This window comes from Barbatula barbatula (assembly GCF_947034865.1).
Source record: "Barbatula barbatula genome assembly, chromosome: 14".
NCBI classification, from domain to species: domain Eukaryota; kingdom Metazoa; phylum Chordata; class Actinopteri; order Cypriniformes; family Nemacheilidae; genus Barbatula; species Barbatula barbatula.
This window is the reverse complement of record NC_136777.1, coordinates 18,103,612-18,128,916: the sequence shown is the minus strand read 5'-3', so window position 1 is coordinate 18,128,916 and position 25,305 is coordinate 18,103,612. Positions and strand designations below refer to the sequence as shown.

The following is a 25,305-nucleotide window of genomic DNA, read 5'->3' as shown; positions in this document are numbered from 1 at the left end:
AGTCACATAATTCATTACAAACAACTGATGTATTTGTTGCATCAAAAAGTACAGAACGGTACTCTACTCTCAGCCAGTCTTGTATATTTATTTCAAGGTTACCAGAGCGGGCATGACGCAGTCCAAGAGTACCCAGACCTGACAAAAGCCAAGAGTATAGAGTTAGATAAAGAAGGAATCGGCAACTTGGCACGTCTTCACTACAAAATTTCAGCTGATATTAGATTATTAATGATAATCTTAAATCAAATTTTTTGTTGTGCAAGCACTGTTGAGCTTGTGCAGAGGCTGCAGCTTTTGCCAGAGGGCAACTGGAATCCCTTGGTTAGGCCTGGTTTCTCTCTGAGGTTTTTTTCCTCCAATGGTTTTGTGGGTTCCGTTTGAAAACTGTTTTGCACTGTTTATCTGGCCGGGAGGGCTGCTAGAATTTTAAAGTTTTATTTAATTAATACGGCATATAGGAATTTATAGTCTGTTTAATATTTGACTTGTGTTTCTCTCTCATCTTGGTTGTGTGGTTCTAGTTGATGGCCCCTGTGCCTGTGTGTGTGTGTCTGTGTGTCTGTGTGTGCGTGTGCGTTTGTATGTGTGTGTTGGTGCGTGTTGTGCGGAGTGTTTGGTGTGTGGGTGTGTCTGAACCTGTGTGTCTGTCTTCTATGTTTCACCTTTTTATGTTTTGACTTGCATAACATTATATGTTTTGCTTACAGTCAATATATTTTCTTGTACAGCAGCTGTGTAACAATGAAAATTTTAAATAGCGCCATATAAATAAAGTTGACTTGACTTGACCTGACACTCAGAAGTTTGGACCACAGCTGAAGGTGGAGAGACAATTTTATGGATGGAACTGGAAACATTTCATCAGGCTTATGCTTGTAGCTTGCTCAATTAACAAGGAAAGCAAATAAAAACATGTGCCAAACATTTACAAATAAATGTATCAGATAAAAATGGCAAAGACATCACTCTTATGTGAGGTGAAGTGAAGCGTAGGTAGAGAACAGGCTTAAGTAAAGAGGTTTGTACCAGACAAACATCACTCTGACCTGCCATGAAAGCCAAACTGCAAATGTCACTTGTAAATAAATGTAAATTATGCAAATATTTACTTACAGCTGCCTGGAAGCCCTGAAAATTGGGCGTCAGAACAGGGTATCTGATGCCAGGATACCTTTTAATCCCCTCCAACACTTCTGTGTGGTCAGCCATCTAACAACATAACAAATAAATAATTACATTATTTATTATGCTATTATATTAGAAAATTTTAGAATGCAAGATTATTTTTTATATTTTTCTTCATGATTTGCAATTCTAATCCTTGAAAAGAATTCTAGAAATTCCATGAAATTCGATTTCTCTTAGCTGTTCTTGATGTTCAAATTACCAAAACAAACACACCCCTACCCCCATCTTTTGCTTTCGTCAGTGCTCAAGCTCGACTAATCACCTTACTGCTGATTGGCTATAGGTTTGTTTTGGTACTCGGCCCCGACTTTGTCTAAACAAGCGTAATTCGGAAATCGGACACCCCACCTTTTATCGCGTTGTATCATGGGAAATAAGGGGTTATAAGGGTGTAACACTTAAAAAATTATATTACCTTTGTCTTAAGCCTTGTACTTATACTTTCAGTGATTAAGAATAAATGAAATTAATCAAATACAAGTTTTCACATTCCTACCTATAAAAACTTTATTCACTTTGCAATAACTGCAACCGACTTCCCAGTCATGAGATCATATGAAGCCACCAGCAACACTGTACACAGCTTTACTTATTAGTAACCAACAAACTACACTACACACAAAACATATAGTCATTTACATTTAAACACATACATACTTCTGACAGAAGAAAAAAATATTGGACATAATATAACTTTTTTCTGAACATAACTACAACACCCAATTCAGTGGTTTTTGGTGGATCTAAAGAGGCCACAGATACCCATCAACACACTCTTATTACAGAAGGTTATTACCTGGGCTACCCACTTTGAAGACACAAAGCTTGTGGCTTCAATCACAGACAAGCCGGTCTGAGAGAGCATGTCTATAAACTGGATTTTGACCTCCGTCTGCACCATTTCCTGCAGAAAGACAATGATGAAACAATGCCAGTGTGTATGGACACATTCGGGTAGTCTGAACAACTTTGACAGCAAGGCAAATAATAATTTATGTGTGGCCAACCAGTGATGAAGATCTACTAACATATCTTAAAAATCGTGGAACCTTTGTTACCTGAAGCTCATCCGCGAGAAAATTGTATTATTATTAGTACATTATTAGTTTGTGTAGTTACTTTTTTATATGAAATGGGACATAATAAGGGGATATAAAACATGCTAGAAACAAAAAGTGAAATCTCTACCTTCTCATTTTGAAGTCCATCTCTTGGCCCAACCTCCACAATTTTGACAAAATGTGGAAGCTTGGGCAGGTCAAAACACTGTAACGGAAAATAAAATTAGGAAGGGAGGACCAACTTCACAAGGCTGCATGAAAAATCTGAATTGCACGTTGCACTGCTTCCTGTGAAATGGTGCGTAAAACAGCATCATGTTTTGAAACTGGTGTTGAGAACCTTGCCAGAGTATTAATGACATTATGTGCATTGCAACCATTTCCTTACTTTTAATAGTAAATCCTAAACTTGATTTTTGAATTTGAAAACTAGTGTTTCCAAAAGTCAATGGGCCGTTTATAGAAGGTAATCCTCTCTTTAAGGAACCCCACATAGCCTGCATAGTTTCTCTACATGTAAAATGCAGTTGCTCGGCTGAGAACAGTTGAGGCATTTTATCCTGAAGTAAGTAGCCTACACACTTACCAACTCAGTTACTCTCTTTTACAGTAACTCACTGCTGAAACAGAAATACAAGCATCCGATCCAAGGGATTGCACATACTCAGGAAAAAAATTATAGTATAATGCGATGTGAATCGCTTTGGATTAAAGTGTCTGCCAAATGCAAATGTACTTAATGTTAAAGTATTACTTAACAACATTTATGTTTTAAAAAATGTATAGTATAATGCAATGTGAATCACTTCGGATTAAAGCATCTGCCATATGCGAATGCAACTTTATCCTAATGGATTTCTTAACATTTGGAGGCTCAAGTGGCTCTGCTCTTTAATATCTGTACTGAACTACTTGTTTAAATTTCAGGTTTCAGCCCCCTTTATAGTTATCTTTGGGTAATGACATTTTTATTTACTCTATGCAAGAGAACGTTTCACATTATCCCTAATATTTCACTTTGTGTGTCACATGAAGAAAAGGAAATGGATGAAATTTACAGACTAGCTGAACATTTTATCATTTGATTTAGCGATTGATTTTTTGCATTTCCTATATCGTCGACTTAGAATAATAATTTGTCAAAATTGACAAAATTCACATACGCTTATTCTATGAAATGTATTTACATTATGTTATGTTTTTTCTTTACATGTGCATTTTGAGACCTTTTCATAGCAAACAAAAAGGTATTTTTCTACAAGGTCAAATGGAACGCAAAAAGCTCAATAGTATCACAGTACTGCTCAGAATGCAGATAGAACCTTATAATTCTGACGATATTTCTTGAAATCATGCACATGAAAAACAAACCCCCACCTTCTCTCCCCAAGGCAGACGTGGCAACCAAGGATAATCCCCCAAAAGAGTATCATAGCTCTGGCAGTGCTTGACCGCAGTGGATATGTTCCCCATTGGGCTAGCACGGTCTACTAGCCAAGGGTCGTATGCCGATGACACCTGTAGAGATCAGAGTTCATATGCGCCTCCTCACACTGTTTCGTGAGCTACCGGAACAGCAAACCAGCATCAAGGGAGCATTTCATAACAGAATGACTCAGCTGTTGCCATGGCAGCAGCATCACTGCCTGTGCTCAGTTACACGGGGAGGAGGGGGTATTGCTAGCTTTCCAATGACAGCTTCACGTGAAATATGGGACCTGCTGGGATTCTGGGCTTAACAATAAGACAAACCACACGCTACTTATTTTACTAGCCTTGGCTTCCCTCCCCAGCGGAAATCTACAGCTTCGGGGAAATACGCTGACTTGATTGATCCCCTGTGACTGAGGCAACAGAACGTTTTCAATGGCGGGCTGTGCCACTCTTGCCAATGTCAACTCTTGCTCTGTTATAAAATCTCTCTGTAAAGCTGGGCCGCAATTTACTTGTGAAAGGGCCATTCTTCCCGGCCCAGGTGCTTACAATGGAGAGGTTTAAGGAAGCTCTTGTGTTGAGCTCTTCCTCAATAAGACGCTGGTGTGCTCTGAGAGGCTCTGGCCTCTCTCTCTCTCACGGGGGAAAATGTGACTGCTGTGTCCAGGGTCCACATTTGTTAAATATCAACATTTCTCTCATGATACACTGTAATGCAACATATTATGACAAAAATATCAAAGAAAGAGTTATCCATGACCTTCCTGGTGATTTGTGTTCAGGGTTTTGAAAATTCTTGATAGCTGATTAATCATTAAATTCATTCAAAAAAGAAAAACATTTACACAAGAGCAATTTTTAGGTAATACGATTTTATTTTAAATGTGACGAAAGTAAAAAAGGGGTTATGCGGCTCTATTTCTTTAGCACTGTCCAGCTTGTTTTATGGTTCTGCTGTGGAAAATTCATAAAATCAAACAATTCCAAAAGATGTTTTACGGCATTCGTATAAATATGGGCAATATGAAATCGCACAAAAACATACAAGAAGAAAGTAATAATGAACCCAAAACCGCAACCTATGGCGAAATTGAAAAGGAATGAAGAAGATACAAATGTACGAATTCTTACAATTAGTAAAAATATCTTCTCTTTATTGCATACACGTACAGCATTTACAAAATTATCTTTAAGGACTTGATTCATTCTTTATATCCGGAGTTTCCGGAAACATTCTGCAGTGGGGTATGTATGATTGTGAATTGCCCCCATCTGGAGCGAGCCGCATTAGATCCGTGTCCCTACCAAACCACTTAGCGTTTCCTTTTTTCTGAATGCTCTTTAACTACAAGGACAAAAACTGGACATTCGTCTTGACAAATACCAGCTGTCGGTTTTACTTCAAAGAGTTGAGCTACACCTTGAGGGCAATCCTGAAAAACATGAAGTAACACAGCACAGGTGAGCCGGTGTGGGGGCTTTTCTGAAGTCCTTTTATCATTCCATTCATGCTCGTGTAAACATTCAGCATCTGAGCATGACAGCAAGATAACGATTTTAAATAAAGCACAATTTCATTAGCCATTAGCTGAAAGCATGGGTTACATTACCTCTTGCTTTTTACCCAAATATTATCTTAGACATCCCCCGTAGTGCAATTAACAACATTACAGTGATTCATATACGTGGTTACCACAGACTCATTCTGAACTGAACTCTTTTTATCAGCGATGTACAGTACTTGTCTATGTACTTCATGCATTTTCTTGGACTACCTTGGATGTTGAATGAGCAGTGAAAAGGAACATGTTATGTAAACAGGGCCAAATACTTAGAATTTCTCCCAGAGTATTCATTCCACTGAAACTATATCCATGACTAACACTGACTTCCAAATCTGTTCAATGACTTGACTGAGAGAAGAAATGGAGCTCCATGCCACAATTGAACTGAGAAGATAAATGGCAGATGCGATGATGTTTTATTTGGAGTGCTGCTGTAATCTGTAACATTATGCGAAGGAAAGTTTTAACCCTCCTCTTTTTCATCTTTAGGATGAAAACATATATGAGAAATTTTCGATACGGGGAGCAGGTTAAGAGGAAGCATCAAAGAGGTTTGAGCCATCAGATAAGTTCAGAAAACGCAAGCCAGATTCAATCATTTTTCACCATACGATTTCAATCAGCTCGGATAGATTTAATTCTAATTGCGACAACACAAGTTCATAGAGTCTTTCTATGGCAGGAAAAACGACACATGAGAACTATTCATTGTTTTGATTTTGTATCAACACAAGTGTTACAAAAAGAAATGAATAGTAATTTGTTGAAAACCACTAACGTGAGATCAAGAGAGATCTTTATTCGAGAAAAAGGGATTTTATTCTACATAATGTGTGGTCCTTACTTATGGTTCCATCATGCTGACATAACAATACCTATTATTATAAACCCCTACAAAAATGATTTATGAGTGATGAATGGTATGATTCTATAATAACATAATACTTTATGACCAGTATTCTCGTGAGACATCAAGCTGATAAAATTTGGCTGGCTTTAGATTTTTTTTAGGTCTAGTCAAATTACTGTGACGTATTAACACAATTTGACACAGCTTATTCAGACAGATTTGATCATTGGCTTCTGTGTATTGTGCAAATTCCACCTTTGAAGAATTCTGGCGAAGATTTCCTCAATCCACACAAGGAGCAAATCCAAAGAATTTGAAAACGCTTCAGATATAGAGTATTTCAGCACTCCATTTACAGAAGTTCAAAACATCTGCTGACAGATAAGGTGTGCTAAAAGTAATTTGCTAATGCACATGTCTTATCCTTAAACCACATATCAATCAGCCAGTCCATCCAGAGTTTATCTAACATACAGCCCCATTCTATTGAAATACAGTGCCCTCATTGTGACCACAGCTATATTGGAGTCACACAGTGTGACCTCGCAGATTTATTGTTGGACTTTGCATGAATTGAAGACTGAAATATTAAGAGCATGGCACAGAGAAATCCACGGAAAGTCCCGTTCAACCCAAATATGCAGTGAAACATAGGCAAAAGAGAGGAAAAGTAAACAATGTGAAAACCTAAACGCTGTCTACATGGGATGTGAGGTAATATTTTGTCTGTCTGCCCTGTTTGAAAGAACTCTTGTCTTTCCCATGGCTTTACTCTCAACATGCAATGCTAAAGAACCATAGACACGTGGCATCTGTTATTTATGATAAATCAAGTAACAGATGAGATGACTATAAACTAGAGTTACTTTACATTGAAGAATTGGGAGTGATTGCCTCCCGTGAAAAAGATTTTGTCAATGTTTAAGGTAGGCTCAAAAATGCTGTGTTAGAGCCGCTTCGTGGTTGTCATGACATTTACGTCTTGTTTTGGAAAAACACACAATGTGACACCAGCTGTTTAAAGACCCGCCTAGACAAACAGCTGCTTTCTGACCATCATAACCAAAACGAGCCCCAAAACGAGCCTCATAATTGACCAGTTTGAGGTCAGTATACAAATACTGCCTGTCACACAAATTAAATGAGAAACTCAACTCAGTTATTTTCAATCGAATTTGATGTTGCCATGTTGCTAAACTAAAGACATGATAATCTTTTAAGCATAGATTTGTGAAATACTTTCATTTAAGTGTCTGCATCTTATAGTGCAATAATACAATAAAATGTAAATATATTATGTATTCTATTTACTTTTTATTTACAGTTTTTAGTTCTTCCCTATTACTAAGATGTATTCAGCCTAAAGCTGCTTTGGAACAATGCAAAATTTTGTAAAGCACTATAGAAATGAGTTTGAATTGATTGTTTGTGACATCACTTGCAAGGTTTAAGGTTTCATGAAAGGCAGTGGCTGTCTGGAACACCACACAGCCAAAAGATTCTCTCATCAAGTAAATAGGAGATGTGTAATCTTGTGTAATCTAACATTGTTAAAAGTATTGTGGTGAAACCACTTCAATGCAGGAGCTGAAGTGGCATATTGCTTTAATACCAACCCAGTCTCAAGGCAGTTCGGAGAATAGGCACGAAATTTGGAATATATTGATTTTGTTTTCATGGACAAGAATTTCCGCCCTTTTTTCTCATCAGCCAGCACCGTGTGCATGTAGCCTACAATTATATATTTATAACCTGATATCAAAAGAAGTCGTACATATTTTAGGAGGTGGCTAACCAACGGTGTCAAAGCAATGATAGATGGCTACCCAAAACGTACCATCACAGGATAAAAGTAAAAAAATAACAAAACCTTGTAAAGTAGGTATGTGAACTCCCCTTAGATTCCATTGATGTATATACATATAATTTCTAAAAATTGTAGATCGAAAGTCTTGCTGCGTGACAGGAAAAGAGCTTGTGCTGACCGGCACGAAAGAAGGGGAAAAATCGTGTACACGCACAAGAATGAATAGATTACAGTTCGTGACAATATCACGAATTCCTGTAAGACTGTGTTGTTAATACGACACAGTGCTATCCTGAAACACCGGTAATGGTTTGGCTTCGACAGATGAAAGAGGCCGGTGAATGCTTCACTATACAGGTGTTCCTTTTAACACAGATTGAATGAGACTTCTGTGGTCAAATATAATCTCCTCTCTCCTCAGCCGAATCAAAACAAACACACGCACACACACATATAAATTGACACGGGACACATCCTCTGTATTGTGAGCCTCAGCCTTGTCCTAAAAACTAGCGAGTAAAAAATGTGACCCAGATGGTTGAAGTGCTCATGGAAGCCTGATTGAGTTGTAATAGAGGTCCACAGCCCACCCACCAAACCTACATAGGAAAACATGCATGTGGAAAGATGAAGAAAGTAAACTGGAAAACATTTTGATTAGATCAAGTTTCAGCTGGTTTGTGGACTGACTTGAAGGTGACACTATCAAAATAAACGATGAGGCCAGGAGTAATGTTGTAGCTTACACTAGAGTAATGGCAGAAGAATTTCACAAATAAACACCAGAGGGCTGATACTTGAACAAGCTAATATGTTCATCACCATTTCATTCATCATCATGAATTATTCACAAACTGAAAAAATAATTTTCAACCTTTTTACCCCCAAAAAACATTATGAACTAAAAAATAAAATGTGATCAAAAATATACAATTTGGGATAAATCGTGTTTTTTATGTTATTAAACTGAGATTGTGTTCTCTCATGAGTGTAGTGTGTCTGAGCTATTTATTTACTGAACTAGATACCCTCGTAATCATTCTAATCTGTGTCTTGACTAACAGAGTAACATTTTAAGCACTGTTTAGTCTTCCATTGTAGATTCATTTCAGGCATGCCAACGTTTATTGCTGTACAACACAGAGATAATGATTGACATTTGCCACCATGAATGCACAAAACATCAAACACATGTTTATTTAATGCATGATCTCAAAAATCAGAGCTGGAAATAAAGTTATGAGGCACAGACTTGTGGCGGTGGGTGGTTTTATTGTTTAAGACCATGTTTACGTGACCATGGCTTTGTGTGTGGAGGTGTGGAGATGCTTTCTCATCAATTCTGCAAAGTAACCAGCTTGTCATTCATGTCCTTGATATCAACACTCAAGATTGTAGGTAACCTTCTTACTCGCTCATACTGTATTTCATTACATTATTATTACAGATACTTTTATCGGTAGTAGTCAAATTATAGTTATACCCAAAAAGTGTTTTAGATTACCAAAAGGATTTCTAATGGCATTTATTTAATTTAAACACTAATCTAACCCGTAACAGGCAATTCATGTAAATCTGCAAAAGCCTCCTAAACTACAGTTACACGGCGTATGTTCATGTGTCGTACAGCTTGCCGAATGTACAAAATTATAATAATTGTAACAAAATAGGAGCGTTCCGGGTTCATAGACATTTCATTTTAATATTTTTTGGCTCTGCCCTGAATGAGCTATGTCACATTATATAAGTGTACACATACTCCTCAAGACAAAATCTATGCAAATTGCCACATTGAAAAATTAACTTGCCCAAGCAATTGTTTAGGTAATTGTCTTACAGTTCTATATTTTCTCACAATTGTGAGTTTATAAGTCAGAATTCTTACACAATTGTGGACTATAATGTCCAATGAGGGAAAACTGTAAAACTGATGTTGTTTAAAATAATATGCAGTTTGGTGATTCCTTGGTTTTATGTACCTTATTAGTATTCCAAAGTATTCTAAACTATTAAGATTATACGAAAAACGTTACAGATCACTTTTTAAAGTGATTTTACAATTATTTTACACATATAGTGTTTTAACAGTTTGCAAAGTAAAATAAAAGTCCTATAATACTGTGTTGTTGCATTTTTGATACAGTTTTATATAATTTTCTTCTTTTTATGTTGCATGTCTCGTTTTAAAGAATTTTCTTTGAAGCTGCTTTGCAGCACTGCAAATTTTGGAAAGAGAAACTGAATTGGTTACATATGCCAAACTGCTCGTTTACATAAATGTTGTCAATGTTTAACATGCATTTTAGGTTGAATGGCAAAGGTCATATAAGGGTCTGAGCACATCAAGAGCATCACTCTAAACGACTGTGTGCATATGCACACACTCCACAGCCAATGACAAACGCTTTGAGTCTGCACTCACTGTGGCGGCTGTGGGCTTTCATGTGGCTGCCGGGCATATGTTTGTAGAGTCTGCTCGCTAGCACAGACTTCCTCCACATAGGAGCATTCATACTGGCTGTGGTGTTGCAGAAAGGAAGACATTTAGCTGAATTGGAAGGAATCCATGATATTAAACAGTAGATGGGATTGTAAAGCGGTGGGTGTAATCATGCCGGCATTAGGCCACAGGAATGCAAATCATCCACACAACTAGGAGTTAAGTTAGCAGGTGGCCTCTGCTATTCATTGAACGTCAACCCTCTTTTTAGATCTGGAACGCATAACATCTGGGAAGCCAAAACCAATGGTTATAATTAAGTCAAATAGAGTCACTCAATTTTCTTTCATTCAACAAAAAATGTACTTCAAGGGGTAGAAAATGCCATATCTCACACATCTCCTGAGCAGATAAAGTCAGGATTTGCACGGATACATTGATCCCTAAACTAATTCCTTAGTTTGGCAGAATTTCCCAAGGACCAAACAAAAAAGCAAATTTGAGCAAAACAAGTGTGGCATTTACACAAAACTAAAATATAGTTATTTATAATCATTCATTTTAATATCCATTTTTTCCATCCATGCTTCATTTATAACCCACAAAATTCTTACCATCCAACAAATTGTATGTGGTAGAGACAGACATAGACAAATATATTTGAAAATAGATTTAATGATACATAAAAAATGTTCTAAAATAAATGCAATATTTTTTCAAAAATATATTACTCAACGTACTAGTATAAGAAAGCATATGAAAGTTACAAGAATCTTGGAATACTATTTTCTCTGAATACAAACAAAATAATAACAACAATAAAATAATGATAAAATGAATAATAATTTGTATATCCACCCGCCGCTACCCACAACAAACTGACATAAACCAGTATTGTGGGTTGCAACACTTCCCAAAGACAATTTGTGAAACATGAAATGTCCTAAGACACTTACTCAGTGCTTTTATAACAACACTTAATGTATATTTGACAAAGAAAATTTTCACTTAAATCACTTAAATGACATGTTCTTTTTGGAAAACTAACATTGTGATTATGTAACTATTTTTGGGGTTTCTTCTGTAAAATAGCAGCAAGTTCTTGTTGAAGTGGTCAACTTGGTTAATGGTAATTCTGGGCTAATGTATTAACATTGTCTCAGAAAAAAACAATAAGGCATGGATCTGTAGAAGTAGTTACTGATCTACATCTTCATATCATCTTATCAAAGCAAAGGCAAATAAATAAGAGGAAACGTAAGCTAATATATACACAATACTGTACATAAAATGTCAAAAACTATTTATTTTGATATGTTTTTCATTCCAGCAATATCACAAAAGCACTCCGGCCTTCAATGACATCCACAGGACCTTACCACCATATTCCTGTACTTTTTCAATATCACGTTGGAGCTGTCATCAAAATACAGCACTGATATGGCATTTAGTTTGGTTGGTGCACAGCAGGGTTTTGGCACATTGTCGGGGAACATTAGATGGACCTACAACAGCAGAAAGTGAGAAGAAATGATGTCCATTCTGTAGTACAATTGTTCTAGAAACATGCATTGTCATGTAGCGTTGGCTACTTTGTATTATCATTAAGGGCCCTGTACCACAATAAAATATAATGTATACTGTAGTAATCACACAAGGTTAATTTAGTTGAAAGGTGTCCTGAAAAACAATTTCCCATAAAATCTAAACCAACAGATCAAGCTGTTGATAAGGAGACAGTTTTATGTAGACAATCAACTGGTTTTTACGTAAAACTGTTATGGATAGCTGATTTAAATACCCAATTTAACCAATGACCCTGCTAGATTTATATCTAATAATGTTATATATCACAAAAATTAGTAAAATGTTGCCATAAATACTATACTGTATCCAGTGTAGCTACTTTTTATTCTTACTATATAAATGCATTTTTATAAAAGTACAATGTAATTGAGTTTAAGTTCTGTAGTTTTAGAGATATTCAACATTTGACAAAATAATAGATGCCCACCAAGGTCTGGACAATGGCGTGGTTTGTTGCGTTCATATGTGCATTCAGTGGAAATGAACACTCGCCGTCACAATAAAAGGCTGCGTATCCCTCTGGAGCAATAATCCAGTCCTGAAATGAGAGAGAGAGACAGTGAGAGAGAGACGGAGTCTGGTTAAATGCATCAAACGTGATGTATATGACTTGATTTTACCTGCCATCCTAAGTCGCGGAAGCTAACGTACAGTTCATGCTTCTTGCAGGCTTGCCTCTGTTCACTGGTGTTTTGATCTAGATAACAACAAAACGGACGTTGAGTCCTGAAACAGTGCAGTTGTGTTGTTGTTTAGTCTACAAGCGTGTGTGGGCTTGAAACGTTCGATGTGCGCAGCTGGCAGGATAGCTTTGTATACAGACACTGGATCTAGTAAATACTCAGTGATTAAATGGCAGTAAAGACCCCAACATGTATTTAAGTAATTACATGTAATTGCTGGAGGTTAAAAGGTCTTAAACATATTTTGTCACTTTTAATCAACGGAGCGTGGATTAAAAGTGCCACTGTTTAAACGCAAACTAACGGTCATAAATGTGGCGTAAACAGAAGACGTGCAGAAATCTATTACAGAAATCGATCCAGGAAGACTTTGAGATACTCTTTTGCTGATGTGCGTCTCTACGTACAGGCTGAGGTTTGTAAAGAGGGGCATTTCTATTAGCTACTGTAGGTGTAGGCTCACAACAGTTTGGCATAACTTGACAGCCTAAAATGATGCACAGTCAACGTGCCCTCAAGTGTTTGGGGACAGATTTGGCTCTTTCCAATATGGCGTACGACTTGCGTACCATATACCATACAATCAACTGCTAATGAAGAATTAGGCATATATATGGTTTTACAAGCAGACTGATAAAAAAAAAAACGTGTGTGCTATTGGCTCTGTAAATGGGTGTGTTGCATAGTCACTAGACTAAGTGCAACAGAAGCGTCGATCAACGCATACTTTGGTAGGCTATATGAGACCAGTATCACTGCGCTTATGCTTTTTGTTGTCCTTATGTTGTTCCAATTACTTTCATTGTTTACCTGATTTGTAAGTCGCTTTGGATAAAAGCATCTGCTAAAATTACAGTACTTTTAGATATTTTTACTGTTGGGAAATCCAACTCTACCTCCACTTTTGAGAGCCGGTGAAGTTTCTTGTTGGGTTTTGGTTTTATTTCGGTTGTGGGTCTTCCTCTTTCCACCCGTGGCTCTTACGGAACGGAGAAGCACTTCGCTGGCTTTGAAGAAAGCAACAAGGAATGGCTGTTTGGACTGAGGGCCGTTTCTTCCAATTACGCCAGCAGATTTCATACTGATGCTTTTACCTGCAAAACAAGTAGATGTGTCTCAAATGTTTTAAAACACCACATTCCTGTGTAGCAAAGTCATCACAACTATATATGATGGTTTCTATTGTTCGCAGACACTGTGGTGATTGTCCACATGTGGAACAGAAAAGGAGAGAGCTGAAATCGGATCATGTATAGAAGACAACTTTATGGCATCAGGTTCCCATTTAAGAAAAAGCTGGGCGTAGTTGTGTTTCAAAGATGATACTTTTGCGGTCAATGGCATCTGACGTTGGTAAACGTGTCTGTTTGGAAATGAATATAATAACAATGTGAAGGGAACTGAAAGCAGCTGCATTTGAACAGGGAATGCAACAATAATTAAAAGAGTAAAACATTTTCTGATGGACAGAACGCTAAATATGACTGCAGCTTTAAAGTGACCAAATGGTTAGCATTAAATAAAATCCACGACAAATATTTAACGTAACATGTGCTGTAAATCGGGCAGATATTTATTGAAAAGTACACTAAATACAAAACACACCATGTAATAACATTTGGATTATTAAATCAACATATTATGACCACCTACGCTAGTTCTCAGAAAACAAGGTAGCAATATTTACTAGTGTCGAATGTGAGTTTGAAAGAATGATTCTTCTAAAATCCGGTCATCACCACCATGTAAGATTAGATCATTCTGATGATAGTACCTAACACTGCAATCAGTGGAAATGCCATACGGGTCATATAATAATGATGTGTAATGTGTTGTTAGAAAGGACTATTTCCAACAACAAATGACACATCATCCATATTTGTTGCACTCGTGGATGAAAGCACAGCACACGTTCACGCAGCAGCCATGAAATCCAGTGTGCAATTATACTCCAGTTCTTTTTTTGGCAAACCTTTGTGTTTCTTATATCTACTGTATGCCCTGGTATTGCACCATCCCTCTTGAGATCGGTGTCAAATCTAAAGTGAAAGTGATCCTCACCGTCAGCGGTCTCCACACCCAGCTGAAGGCCCATATTCTGCTGTGGATTCAAAACCCAGTGATTACTGGTGGCTGTGATGTCAAACACCAGCCATCCTCCATCAGAAGCACGGATCTTTTTAGAGTCCAAGAGAAATGTTTCAGCATCCCTAATGAGACAAAGACACAATATGATTCAAATTATATTTCATATTTCAGTGTTCCACACAAAAAACAATTGTTGAATTAGAACGGCATGTTTCAAATTTAAGACAGATGAGCTGAAATTCCCGAATTGCAGTAATAAAACATTTTAATTAGTAACATTGGTTATAACCTACAAAAACAAACCAAGAGATAAGTGCGACCAAATTCTCTCCTAACCTTTTCTTTTCATCTCAACCACAGTTTTGTCAACAATCCATTCCTGTTCGTCTACTTAACTGCGTTCCAAAACTGCACATGGGCCACACAGTGGGACAGCAACCCTGATTTCACAGGTCCAGGAAAACTGATGGGAGACTGTGACACGTCTTAACACGCCACAATGAGAACAAACGGCACGCAGCTCTTTTGTTGCCCTCCACATCACAATATTTGAATTGTTGACTTACTTTCAGCAGGTGTATTTGCGAATCAAACATTCTGACATAGAGAAAATAACAACAACAAAAAATCGTAGATAGTTGGCCTATAATTGTAACTTAGGGCGGTTTCACATTAGCACTTTTGGTGTGCCCCTGGGTTCGTATGTCAGAGTTCGGTTTGTTTGGATGATGTGAAAGCTGTCTCCCGAACCCGGGTGCACAACCAACAAACCGTACCCAAGGCCGCTTAAAAAGGGAGGTCCAGGGTATGGTGAACTCTGGTACGGTTTGCTGTTGATATGAACGCAATCGTGCCAAATTGCGGAAGTGAACCGCTATTAATTATGTGTTATTTGATAAAAATGTGTTTGTGTCTGAGTTTCACTCTCTTTTCCGATGAGCACGACTGACACACTCCAAGCAGAGCGCTGTACAATATATCTCATTGCCTTCAGCGTTCTTAGAGCATTTGCAGTCTATCCGTAAGACGGACGTAAGTGCCCTTATGTAGCCTACTAAAGCTTTGGAAACCAAACTAAATATAGTTTATAGGTTAAAAAACTTAAATATATCAAAGTGAAAAGACCAATGTTATGCATTTTGCCGCCTTCTCCTGTGTCATCGTTACTATACGAGAGGGAAAACAGCTGCTGGCTTGATGACGCAAGTGAACTGCAGTTCGGACCCAAATTAAATAATATGAACCCAGTCCAGCAGGGGCAGGGGGGAGCAATTGAACTAAGGCTTGGATCAGTCAATCAAACCAAGTGTGAAACCACTGAAGAGAACCCCCCTTTTTGCGAGGGACCTCATTCTAAAAATATTAAATCGTCTGTTTGCTTTCATGAATAAAGACCTGTTTATACAGTAAATACTAATTTGATATTAAAATGCTTAATATTGTTTCCAAAATCAAATATTTAGCCTAATATTGCCATTGTTGTGAAGTTAAAGAAATTATCATGATAAGATGATCTGTGATCTAACAGAATAATGTTAGATGTATAAACATGAGGAGAAGAATTGTCAATACAATTCAGAAGTTTGTTTTTTCACAATGAATCATTGCAGCTTACTGTCAAGACTACTGCCTTACAGTATTCTCCAAGCTAAAGTTGACTGTGGTACAGTAAGAAAAACATTCACAATTCTTTAAAGTTTTGCCTTTTTCTGCACTATATAAATGTGGGGTTGTTTTAATCCATTGTTATGGACATTTTTAGGCCAACTGAAACCAACGGTTGTGTTTGGCCATATTTTACACCAACCACAGGTTAAAACAACCCAGCCTTTTTTAGTTTAGGATAGCTTCTAACATTCTTGAAGCCTCCATGAAAACTTATAAGAGAAGCAGATCACAATTTAGAAATAATAAATACGATAACTTTATGCGATAACTTTATGCAACACACTGCCATAGGACTCTCTGAAAGGGCACACTTTCACAGACTGTAAGAAGTGTTAAGCTGTGAAATTTATAATACCATTAACCACATAAAAATCACAGCCGCGATGTGGGTCTCTCATAAACACAACTACGAGAGTAAAAGGTCTCAGGACAATTTAAAACCCCCGTCTCATTCCATCAAGAGAGTCCAAAATGTTTGGGCTGAGAAAAAGCCTCCAGCTTTAGTTTGACTAAGTCATGGGTCTTAATCTAGATTAAAAGACCATTCAAAATGTGAAGAGGCAGGTGGGCATTTGGCTCACTTTGAGGGAGCTTTGGACGTCTCTTGACGTACAGGCCCTCTATTAAAGCCAGATGTCCAGAACTCTCTGAGGTGCAAGCGCTCTGACAAGCTGTACAGATATGCAAAGAGTGATAACTGATGGACTTTCAAGACTTCAGTAAGTGCTGGAGCTTGCAAATGAGCTGTAAATGGAAAGCTTTATCCATGACCATTAGCAGAGAGCATATCTGGTGAGATTGAGAAAGAACAGGGTCGCTGTGGTTCGGGTGAGCTCTGCCATGCACCTGGTAAAGCATTATTCCTAGCGAGGAAGAGGTGGTCAAAATTACATGGAACAGAGCTGAACTAATGCCATGGATGTTTAGTTAAACCAAGCTGGCGTATCTTAAAAAATCTGCAGGGCTGTGGTAGTTTTCCTTAGCAAAACGTTTCCATACATCATTCCACAATGGCTATGCAATCTTTAGTGCAGTGTAGGCTGACGGTACTGCCTGGACCTCCCAAATCTCTGAGCGAGAGTCTATAAAAGGACTTGCATTACAGGACTATACTAACTTGAGGTGAGGATTGAGGTGTTTTCTCTCTGATCAGCTGATTTATTCATGGCTGTAGCATTGGTGAGAGAGGCGCCGCAACTGTAGTGCTTGTTTAGAACAACTCCAGCTGTCAAACATGTTGATAAATGTTGTAGTAAGCATACGAAGAGTTCAGATGCAGAACCCTCTAAAAGCCACCTTGGTCAAAAATGAGATTATGATGTTGAAAACGTTGAAGAACGAAGCACGTTGCGGTTCAGGGCAGCCGTACATTAGTTATATTTTATCATGTGCAATTTGCCCCTTTACTGTGTTTTCTTTCAAAATATGTGATTTTGGATCACATAAAGTCAGCTGAAACTATATATTTTCACTCTGAATGAAGGCCAATTGTGTATATTTTGAGCATTGTTCACAATGTGTGGTTTTAACAAGAACATGATATGAGGCAGCAAGTTTTGAAAGCAAATGTATTCCTGAAACGTGTTACACAACGTCATCTTTGTATCAATTCCAACATATGTTACATTAATGTTACTTCTGTATTTCAAACATATCAATCATATGCATTGTCCCTGATTAAATCAAACGAAATGAAATTTCAAACAAATCAATCTGTTTTTTATATATTTTCAGAAGTATCTAAAAGATTAATCCAACTCTGTACCACTGTCAGCATGTTCAATGGTGACAGATTACACTGTTAAAACAGCCCTGATGCTTTCAGTGTAAACCTTACAGGGAAAAACTCCAGACAGGCTCCAGACTCACTTGTGTAAACAGGATGTCCTTTTATTTTCCACTTGATTGCCTGCCTAAAGTGTTTTACAGACCAGGCATAGCTTTAAAAAAAGTCTGTGTTAACGCTTTTATTGGATGTCAGGTTTAATTTAAAGGCTTAGGCTCATATGATCTTCTTCATATATTGATAATTTCACTCAGTATGATATACAAGTGTACATTTTTTTATAAACACCTTAGCATTCAATAAAAGTTCAGGCAGGCCATCATGTTTCAGATGCAGGGTATCTGAGCATCTGATGAAGAGCATGTGTGCTCAAAACGTTTGTAATGTATGTCTATTAAAACGTTTGATAATTTTGGAGATTTGGTGTGCCAACTTTGTATACATTTTTGGTCAAGCACCCATTTCAAGTTGATGGAGCATTTAAGATCACTTTAGCTTTTCTGATCCCAAAATAGGCTACAGAAAAAAAGATTTGGGCAATGGGAATTTAATAAATCCCGACCCCTATATCAGCATTGGAGTCAAAATTGTTCTCAACAACACCACAGTGTTAAATCTTCTTCATCATTTGATCAATCATTAATTGCTCTTATAATTTCATTTGCAAAATGTTTTCCCAATGTGTTTGTGAAAAAACACTATCTAAAATCAGCCTTAATAAAGAGGCGTGTTTGGGCTAAAATGAATGGCAATGACTTTAAATAATTTTAGCAGCTGGTTAAACTGGATTGTGGTTAGTGAATAAAACTCAGGCTGAAATGGCACATGCAAAACTAGCTGACGAAAAAGAATTTTGTCAATAAATTCCCTTATTGGTAACCTGGCATAAGTTTCAATCTTAGTAAAGTTTGATAAAGTTTTGAAAGGTAGCATAAATGATAAAAATGTATATTTGCTCACCTGTTTGGATATTCTTTGATGACTTGATATATGGTAACTTTGAGTGTGATGTTCTCATATCGAATGGGACTTTGGTCTTTATATATCCTGAACTCGGCAGCAGTCACAGCTTCACCTTCAGGAATCTGAGTCAGGTCGAAACGAAACTCTCTGTAATGGCGTCTGTGATGGGAGAAATCCTTATCCCTCTCAACTGCGTGTGAAAACAGAGAATGCACATTTAGAAAGCCTACAGGACTCATGGGGTCACTCTAGATTCCACCGTTGGATGGTGGGGATATTGCTGCTCACATGGTAAACGTCAAAAGCTGCTTTCTTCAAAAAGTCATTCATCAAATCTTCAACATTTCAGGCCCAATGCAAACATTCAGACACCCAACAAAAGCAATATCCAGTCCATTAAATCAGCCATCTGAGCACAGGTAGCAGCCTCTAGACAGGCCCTTCCCTGTATTCTCTCTCCATGATGAATGGGCTGTCAGGTAAGAAAAACAATCCTTTACTAATAACACACTGCGAAAAGCTGACAAGACACATATTTAGAGTTAGTGTTTCGCGAACAGCGTATCACAAGGTCTGACCTCCCAGGATGCCCATTTGAAATCTCCTGAAAATACCATGATGCTATCAAAGTCATACGGCCTCTTAAATGTGTCCTGAACAGTGGAAACCCTAACACGAGAGGATTTTGATAGGAAGTGCCTCTCAGATGAGGCATACCCCATATATCTAGAAACTGTTCTGCCAGATGGCTATTACGTGTTGCGTTCGAATTGGGCTTTTACCCTCCAAGAGGCCTCTGATAGAGTGCTTTTCAGTTGGTATCCTGTAAAAAAGCAAAGCTGTGTACTGGGCTGAAACATATCTACCATTCAGGTGCTGGACAAAAATTCACAAGCTGACACTGCAGCTTTCTAGAAAACACCATTTCTCCACATGTATTCTGATGTCAAGTGAATCATAAAATGTTGGGTCGTTTTCAAGAGGAAGAAAGACCTAGTAGTTTTACACGGCTTGCTGAACAGATACCAAAAGTTTGTTAAGCTGTTAATATACTTTACCATAACTTTTCCATACAAAGGGTATCGAAAATATTAAAGCACAGATACCACAAATGTACCATTGTTTCATTATAGTAACTACAATTTAACCATAGTAAAATTATGGTAATACAAATAATAAATAAGTAATATAATTATTACAAATAAGTAATATATTAGACAAAGCATGGTTGCTGAGTGTATATTTACACAAAACGGCACATATAAATATATATTTTAAGTAAATAAGCAGGCTAAATGACCGAACAGGTTTATATTTAAATGTTTAACTTCAACTGTGGCATCGAGACTGGGACTCGATAAGAATTGAAATCAATAAGCAGAATCGGAATCAGAATCTATACGATTCAAACGATAAATAACCATCAAGGTTTCGATTTCACATCAAGATCATATTTTACATGGCCTGCTGTCGTATTTTTGATCAAAGTTTGGGCTAATCTAAAATTTTCGTTTTAGAAACAGTCCAAACTGTATGTTTTTGATTTGGTATGCTGAGTATTTTCATATGTCTCTTTCATACTTTTGCACGTACTGTTTTAAAAAGAATTGACATATCATCTGTTTTCATTTTAATGCTATTTTCTATGGGAAAGACCTCTTGAATTCAATGTAAATAACAGCAGTCAAGGTAAAATCATAAAAATACTGTGTGATTGTGTCTTTGTTCGTGTGTGGTTATATAGAAATTATACAATTAATTTTAATATACATGCAATGAAAATGTAAATAACTTTTTCATATAGAGTGTATTCAATGCCAATAGTAAATGCATGTAATTCACAATCTTTCAATATAAAGTATGCAGGGTGATATGTAGTCCAACAGCAGCGCCTGTGAAGAGCATCGCGGAGTGTGTTCTACTTTGTGGTGCTGGTGAAATAGTGCAGCTTGACTTCTCTGATAGTTTATCTACAGTGAAAGTCTGTAGTTACTTAACACACGGAGGCCAGAGGGCAGGCTGCAGTTATACCAGCTGGCCAGACTCAACTTAAGGACAGAGGCGAAAGATACAGAGTGAAAAGCTTTGGTATCTTGGACAATTTTAGCTTAAAGTGAGACACTGAGCTTCATACTAATGGAATAATAATGGGATGATAAAACAATCTAATTTGATATTAAAGATCTCTATAGGTGCACTTCTTAAAATTGTAAATTAAAATTTTTACTTTTATGCAGCATATCATCAATACAATTTAATACATGTATTAAATTCTTCCACAAAAAATGCAGGGTCTATATTAGCACTGTCAAGTTTTAGACTGAAAGAGTATGGAATTGTTTTTGTGCCAATACAACTGAACGCAAACCTTTAGGAAACAAACAAAAAAAAAAATATATATATATAATGAGAAAGAAGAAAAATTATTTGATAATGAAAACGGTAAACTCAAGGAACATGGTTTACAAATAATCAGTTTTTTTCTTATACACTGGATTAACACGGTACTAGGAACTCTCACGCCACATAACAAGTCAACATCGAGTAAATACAGCATAGCCATAAATATCCTCAGATTTAACTTAATGTGGGTTTGGAGTACAGTCATTGATAATTAATAATGACATCAGGTACACTATGTGAGTTTTTATTAGGAAATAGTATTACTGTATAAAGTGTTACATTTTCAGTTCATCTTTATTATGGCATTTTATGTATTGTTTCTATAGTATTGTTCCTTTAATTGTTCTGTTCTGTTTATATTTTAAGAAGTCTCTCTTTTATGCTGTAATCTGTTATGTCTTAAATCTGTTTTATGTAGGTGCGTATATACAAATGGAAGAGTTGTTTGCAAGAGCCAGACTAAATTGATAAAACGAAGACCCCCAATTGTGTCATCTTATGTTGTAGAGATGTTTGAAAATGTCATTTGAATGTATGATACTATTTTATGGGAACTCTCTGTGGATGTAAATAAAGGGACGAAATACATCCACCATACTGTGAAGATACAGTATTTGGCTTTAAAAGAAAAAAAACATAACTTGTTGGAACTATCCATGAATCATGTGACTTTTAATTTCTGTTGTCGCGACTCTCTCTCTCAATGGCTATGAGAAAGGCGAACATAAACTCGAGAAAACTCTGAAAGCACAAATGATAAGTCTAGCAGCAAATTCATAAACCGTGATTTTCAAAAACCAAACTTAGAAAACAGTGTGTGAACTTTTTTTTAAAAGTTTGCGTTCATTCTAATTGGCACAAAAATGATTCCATAAAAGAGCCCTCAAACTCCTGAATGAAAACAGAGGGTTAAGGTGATGATGGTGAAGTCTACATTAACACACACGTTTATTTACACTGCCATATGAGACAACCAAATTTTGGTTTATTTTGAGCTCTATTTGTATTTCTTAACGCCACTTCGGCGAAAAAGCTAATTCATACAAGATTTATGTGATTCATTGTGGTGTAAAATGATATGCCCCCAGTAATCAGAACAATGTCCTTTTAAAGGCATGTTCTTTAATGGAAGAACAAGCAGAAATGGCTGAATCAGCCACTAACACTTAAATTAGATTAGCAAAGAAAGGAAAAAGCCAGTAGCTATTGGTACCAGATTACATGATTTTGAGCAAAAGTGGCCTTTCTTTCCTCTGCTTAACAACAGGAAGTAATTAAGGCAAATTATCTGCAGGTCAGACAGGCACTTGATACATTTACATGAACTCTGAGGTGAGGGGTCACAGCCTGCCAAGCAATAGGCTTCACAGTACATACTTATCATCTCATCACGGCATTTTTCAAAAAACTGTCAAAATCCGATTTGACTACCTTTCACACACACACACACAGGTTAGGTTTTTCCTAACCTGCAATTGTCTCAGAGTTTCCAGTAATCATACAGTCCTATATATACAGTTTATTGAGTTTTCAAGGACAGTTTAAAAACGGATGACTATATAATTACTGTATGTAGGCACTACGTGTGATATTTTAAAAGACATGAAATATACAGTACCAGATGTATATCGTTGTGTAAAGAAAAATCAAACAGATATTAAAAGTAGAAATATGGAACCACTGCATTAAGGTAATGGTAAATGAGGTACGCGTTCGGTAATACAGTGAATAATTTATTCGGATTACATTGTCTTCGTTTCTGCACTTTTCTATTTCTTTTCGTACAATTTTTGACAGTTCAGAAATGCTTGCTTTCAATATCGTACAGAAATGTGACATTTTATTTGTATTATTTTGACCGGCTTAACATAATGCATTATAATTACTTTTGCGCATAGGCATTGAAAACAAAACTTGTTATAGGCTAACAGTAACACGCACAAACAGATACAATGATATGCGTCACAAACTGCAATCGTCTATCAAAGCAAACGGACCTACCTAGATTGACAAAACTCATCACCATATCCGCGTCATTCAGAAAGTTGGTGTCGTGCTCTGTGGCCAGAGGCGGATTCTGGCTGGCCGCTGGCGCTGCGCGGTACGCCTGATGCGGCGCACGCCAGTATCCATGCGCAACTCCAGACGCGCTTTTACGCGGTTTCCCAGCGAGCGCCTTTCCGAGCATCGCGTCCTCCTCGTCGGTCGTCATCGCGTTGTACAGGTCCAGCATAAACAAAGGTGCCGACGACGCTTGTTTCCCCGGGGAGAAGGGCCTGGGACGGTGGGGCAAGCCCAGGATGGAGAGGATCTCTTTCTGGATCTCTCGCCGCTCGTGGTTACGCAACCGCCTGTAAATAAAGCTGGAATGCACATGGTTGTCCCCTAAACCGCACTGGACGCTGTGAAGAAAGCCCAGACAGCTCCACAGAAGTCCAAATGTTGGCGCTCTCATCTTCATCTCTCAGGATGATGCTTTCAAAAAGGGCGCGCTGGGTTGATGCTGGTGCACTCCATGGCGCACCGTTAATACTTGTTTTGTTCTTTTTGGTTTCTGAAAATACGCTCTCTTCTCGTAGCTTTGATCTCTTTCCCTTCAAGTCCACACGTCCTTTAGACCCCACAGTGGTGCCTCGGGTCAAATCTCGCTTGCTTACCATGCGAAATCTGCTCTGCCGTTATAAGGCAACATTTTCATCACTCTCGTTGTGATAAAAGCTTTATAGAGACGTGGGCTACGTCACATACGTAAAACAATTAGAAAGGACTTACAGAACGCTCTTCACTTGTAAATGACACCGCTGGAAGATGTGGCAATACAGAGGTGCGCGGCTTCAGAAATCAGTGCATGAACTACCTCAACAGTAGACTACATCCCTGAAAAAGTGCTGAAAGCGGTAGTCCGTCCCACACTCCCGAGGGTGTGTATCAACCTCTAGCGGTCGTATATAAAACATCTTTGACCTGGGGCATGAATGCAACCTTACTGTGAAATGAGAGACACTTGATATATGAGACCTTTCGTGATTAGTCAAAGGAAAAATCCAGGCGGGCAAACACCTGTCAGCTTTATTTCATGAGTGCTCAGACTATTGGCTGATATTTTAGCTCACAACAATTGAGTGTGTAGCCCAGAAGCACAAGGTGAATTTTCTTTGTTGCTTTTTGTTATCCCACAAGCCAATTAAATGGAATTGCATTGATCTTTTTTCTAAAATCGTAAAAATATATATTTATATATATACGTATGATAAAATCTACCTAACATCAATTCAATTTTAGTGCCACTGTTTCACGTAAAAGTTTCAACATTTCAAGTTGTTCCGGATGGGCGCAGGTCTCATGGAATATGAAGAGTTTGTAAAAGAGTAACAGCGACCTCTAGAACCAGTTCTCAGATTTTAGTCATCGCAGATAAGCATCTATGGGTTTCCGTTTAAATACAATAAAGATGCAATGCTGCTTATTAACGCCAGTGTTAGTTTTACCATTTTTAGCATGTTTAGTTTATTCACCTTTCAACATCAATATCATGAACTACCACGTCAAGATTTATGTGTATATGGTTGTTTATTTCTATTTTAAGTTATGAGTCTGTTGTGCATCATCAGAATTGTGTTTCAGTGTTTAATCACCTAATAAATAAGGGTAGATCTCAATCAAAATATATTTTCAATTACTCGCGGAAATGTCATTCCAAATCTGTATGGCTTTTTGCCTTCTGCAGCACACTTAAGATATTCAGAAGAAAGTTGTTAACCAAGCAACATTTGATCGAA

The 25,305-nt window shown here is 37.4% G+C and overlaps 2 protein-coding genes across 2 annotated transcripts in view; both read right to left on the bottom strand.

Moving 5' to 3' along the window:
• The window catches only part of hmgcll1 (3-hydroxymethyl-3-methylglutaryl-CoA lyase like 1), a gene marked incomplete at both ends in the record, with an annotated part of 53,884 nt that extends 50,159 nt beyond the window's left edge, over positions 1–3,725 (bottom strand). The window contains 4 exons of the mRNA XM_079473456.1: positions 1,117–1,212; positions 1,988–2,095; positions 2,380–2,457; positions 3,630–3,725. Coding sequence (XP_079329582.1) covers positions 1,117–1,212; positions 1,988–2,095; positions 2,380–2,457; positions 3,630–3,725 — 378 coding nt within the window. The remainder of the gene's footprint in view (positions 1–1,116; positions 1,213–1,987; positions 2,096–2,379; positions 2,458–3,629) is intronic.
• A 7,285-nt stretch (positions 3,726–11,010) lies between these two features.
• bmp5 (bone morphogenetic protein 5) lies at positions 11,011–24,573 on the bottom strand. Its single transcript, XM_079472259.1, has 7 exons — positions 23,528–24,573; positions 19,121–19,313; positions 14,680–14,828; positions 13,515–13,712; positions 12,556–12,632; positions 12,363–12,473; positions 11,011–11,853 (listed from the first exon to the last, which is right to left on the bottom strand). The coding sequence occupies exons 1-7, from the start codon at positions 23,985–23,987 to the stop codon at positions 11,704–11,706; spliced, it is 1,338 nt and encodes a 445-aa protein (XP_079328385.1). The 5' UTR covers positions 23,988–24,573; the 3' UTR covers positions 11,011–11,703.
• Between the last annotated feature and the right edge of the window lie 732 nt (positions 24,574–25,305).

What these genes read in the sequence shown, in the direction of transcription:
- bmp5 (XM_079472259.1), bottom strand. Translation starts at nt 23,987, where the DNA reads ATGAAGATGAGAGCGCCAACATTTGGACTTCTGTGGAGCTGTCTGGGC. An exon ending in GATGAGTTTTGTCAATCTAG is followed by an intron (nt 19,314 to 23,527) that starts GTAGGTCCGTTT and finishes TTTCACACGCAG; the next exon opens with TTGAGAGGGATAAGGATTTC. An exon ending in ACCGGCTCTCAAAAGTGGAG is followed by an intron (nt 12,633 to 13,514) that starts GTAGAGTTGGAT and finishes GTTGTTATCTAG; the next exon opens with ATCAAAACACCAGTGAACAG.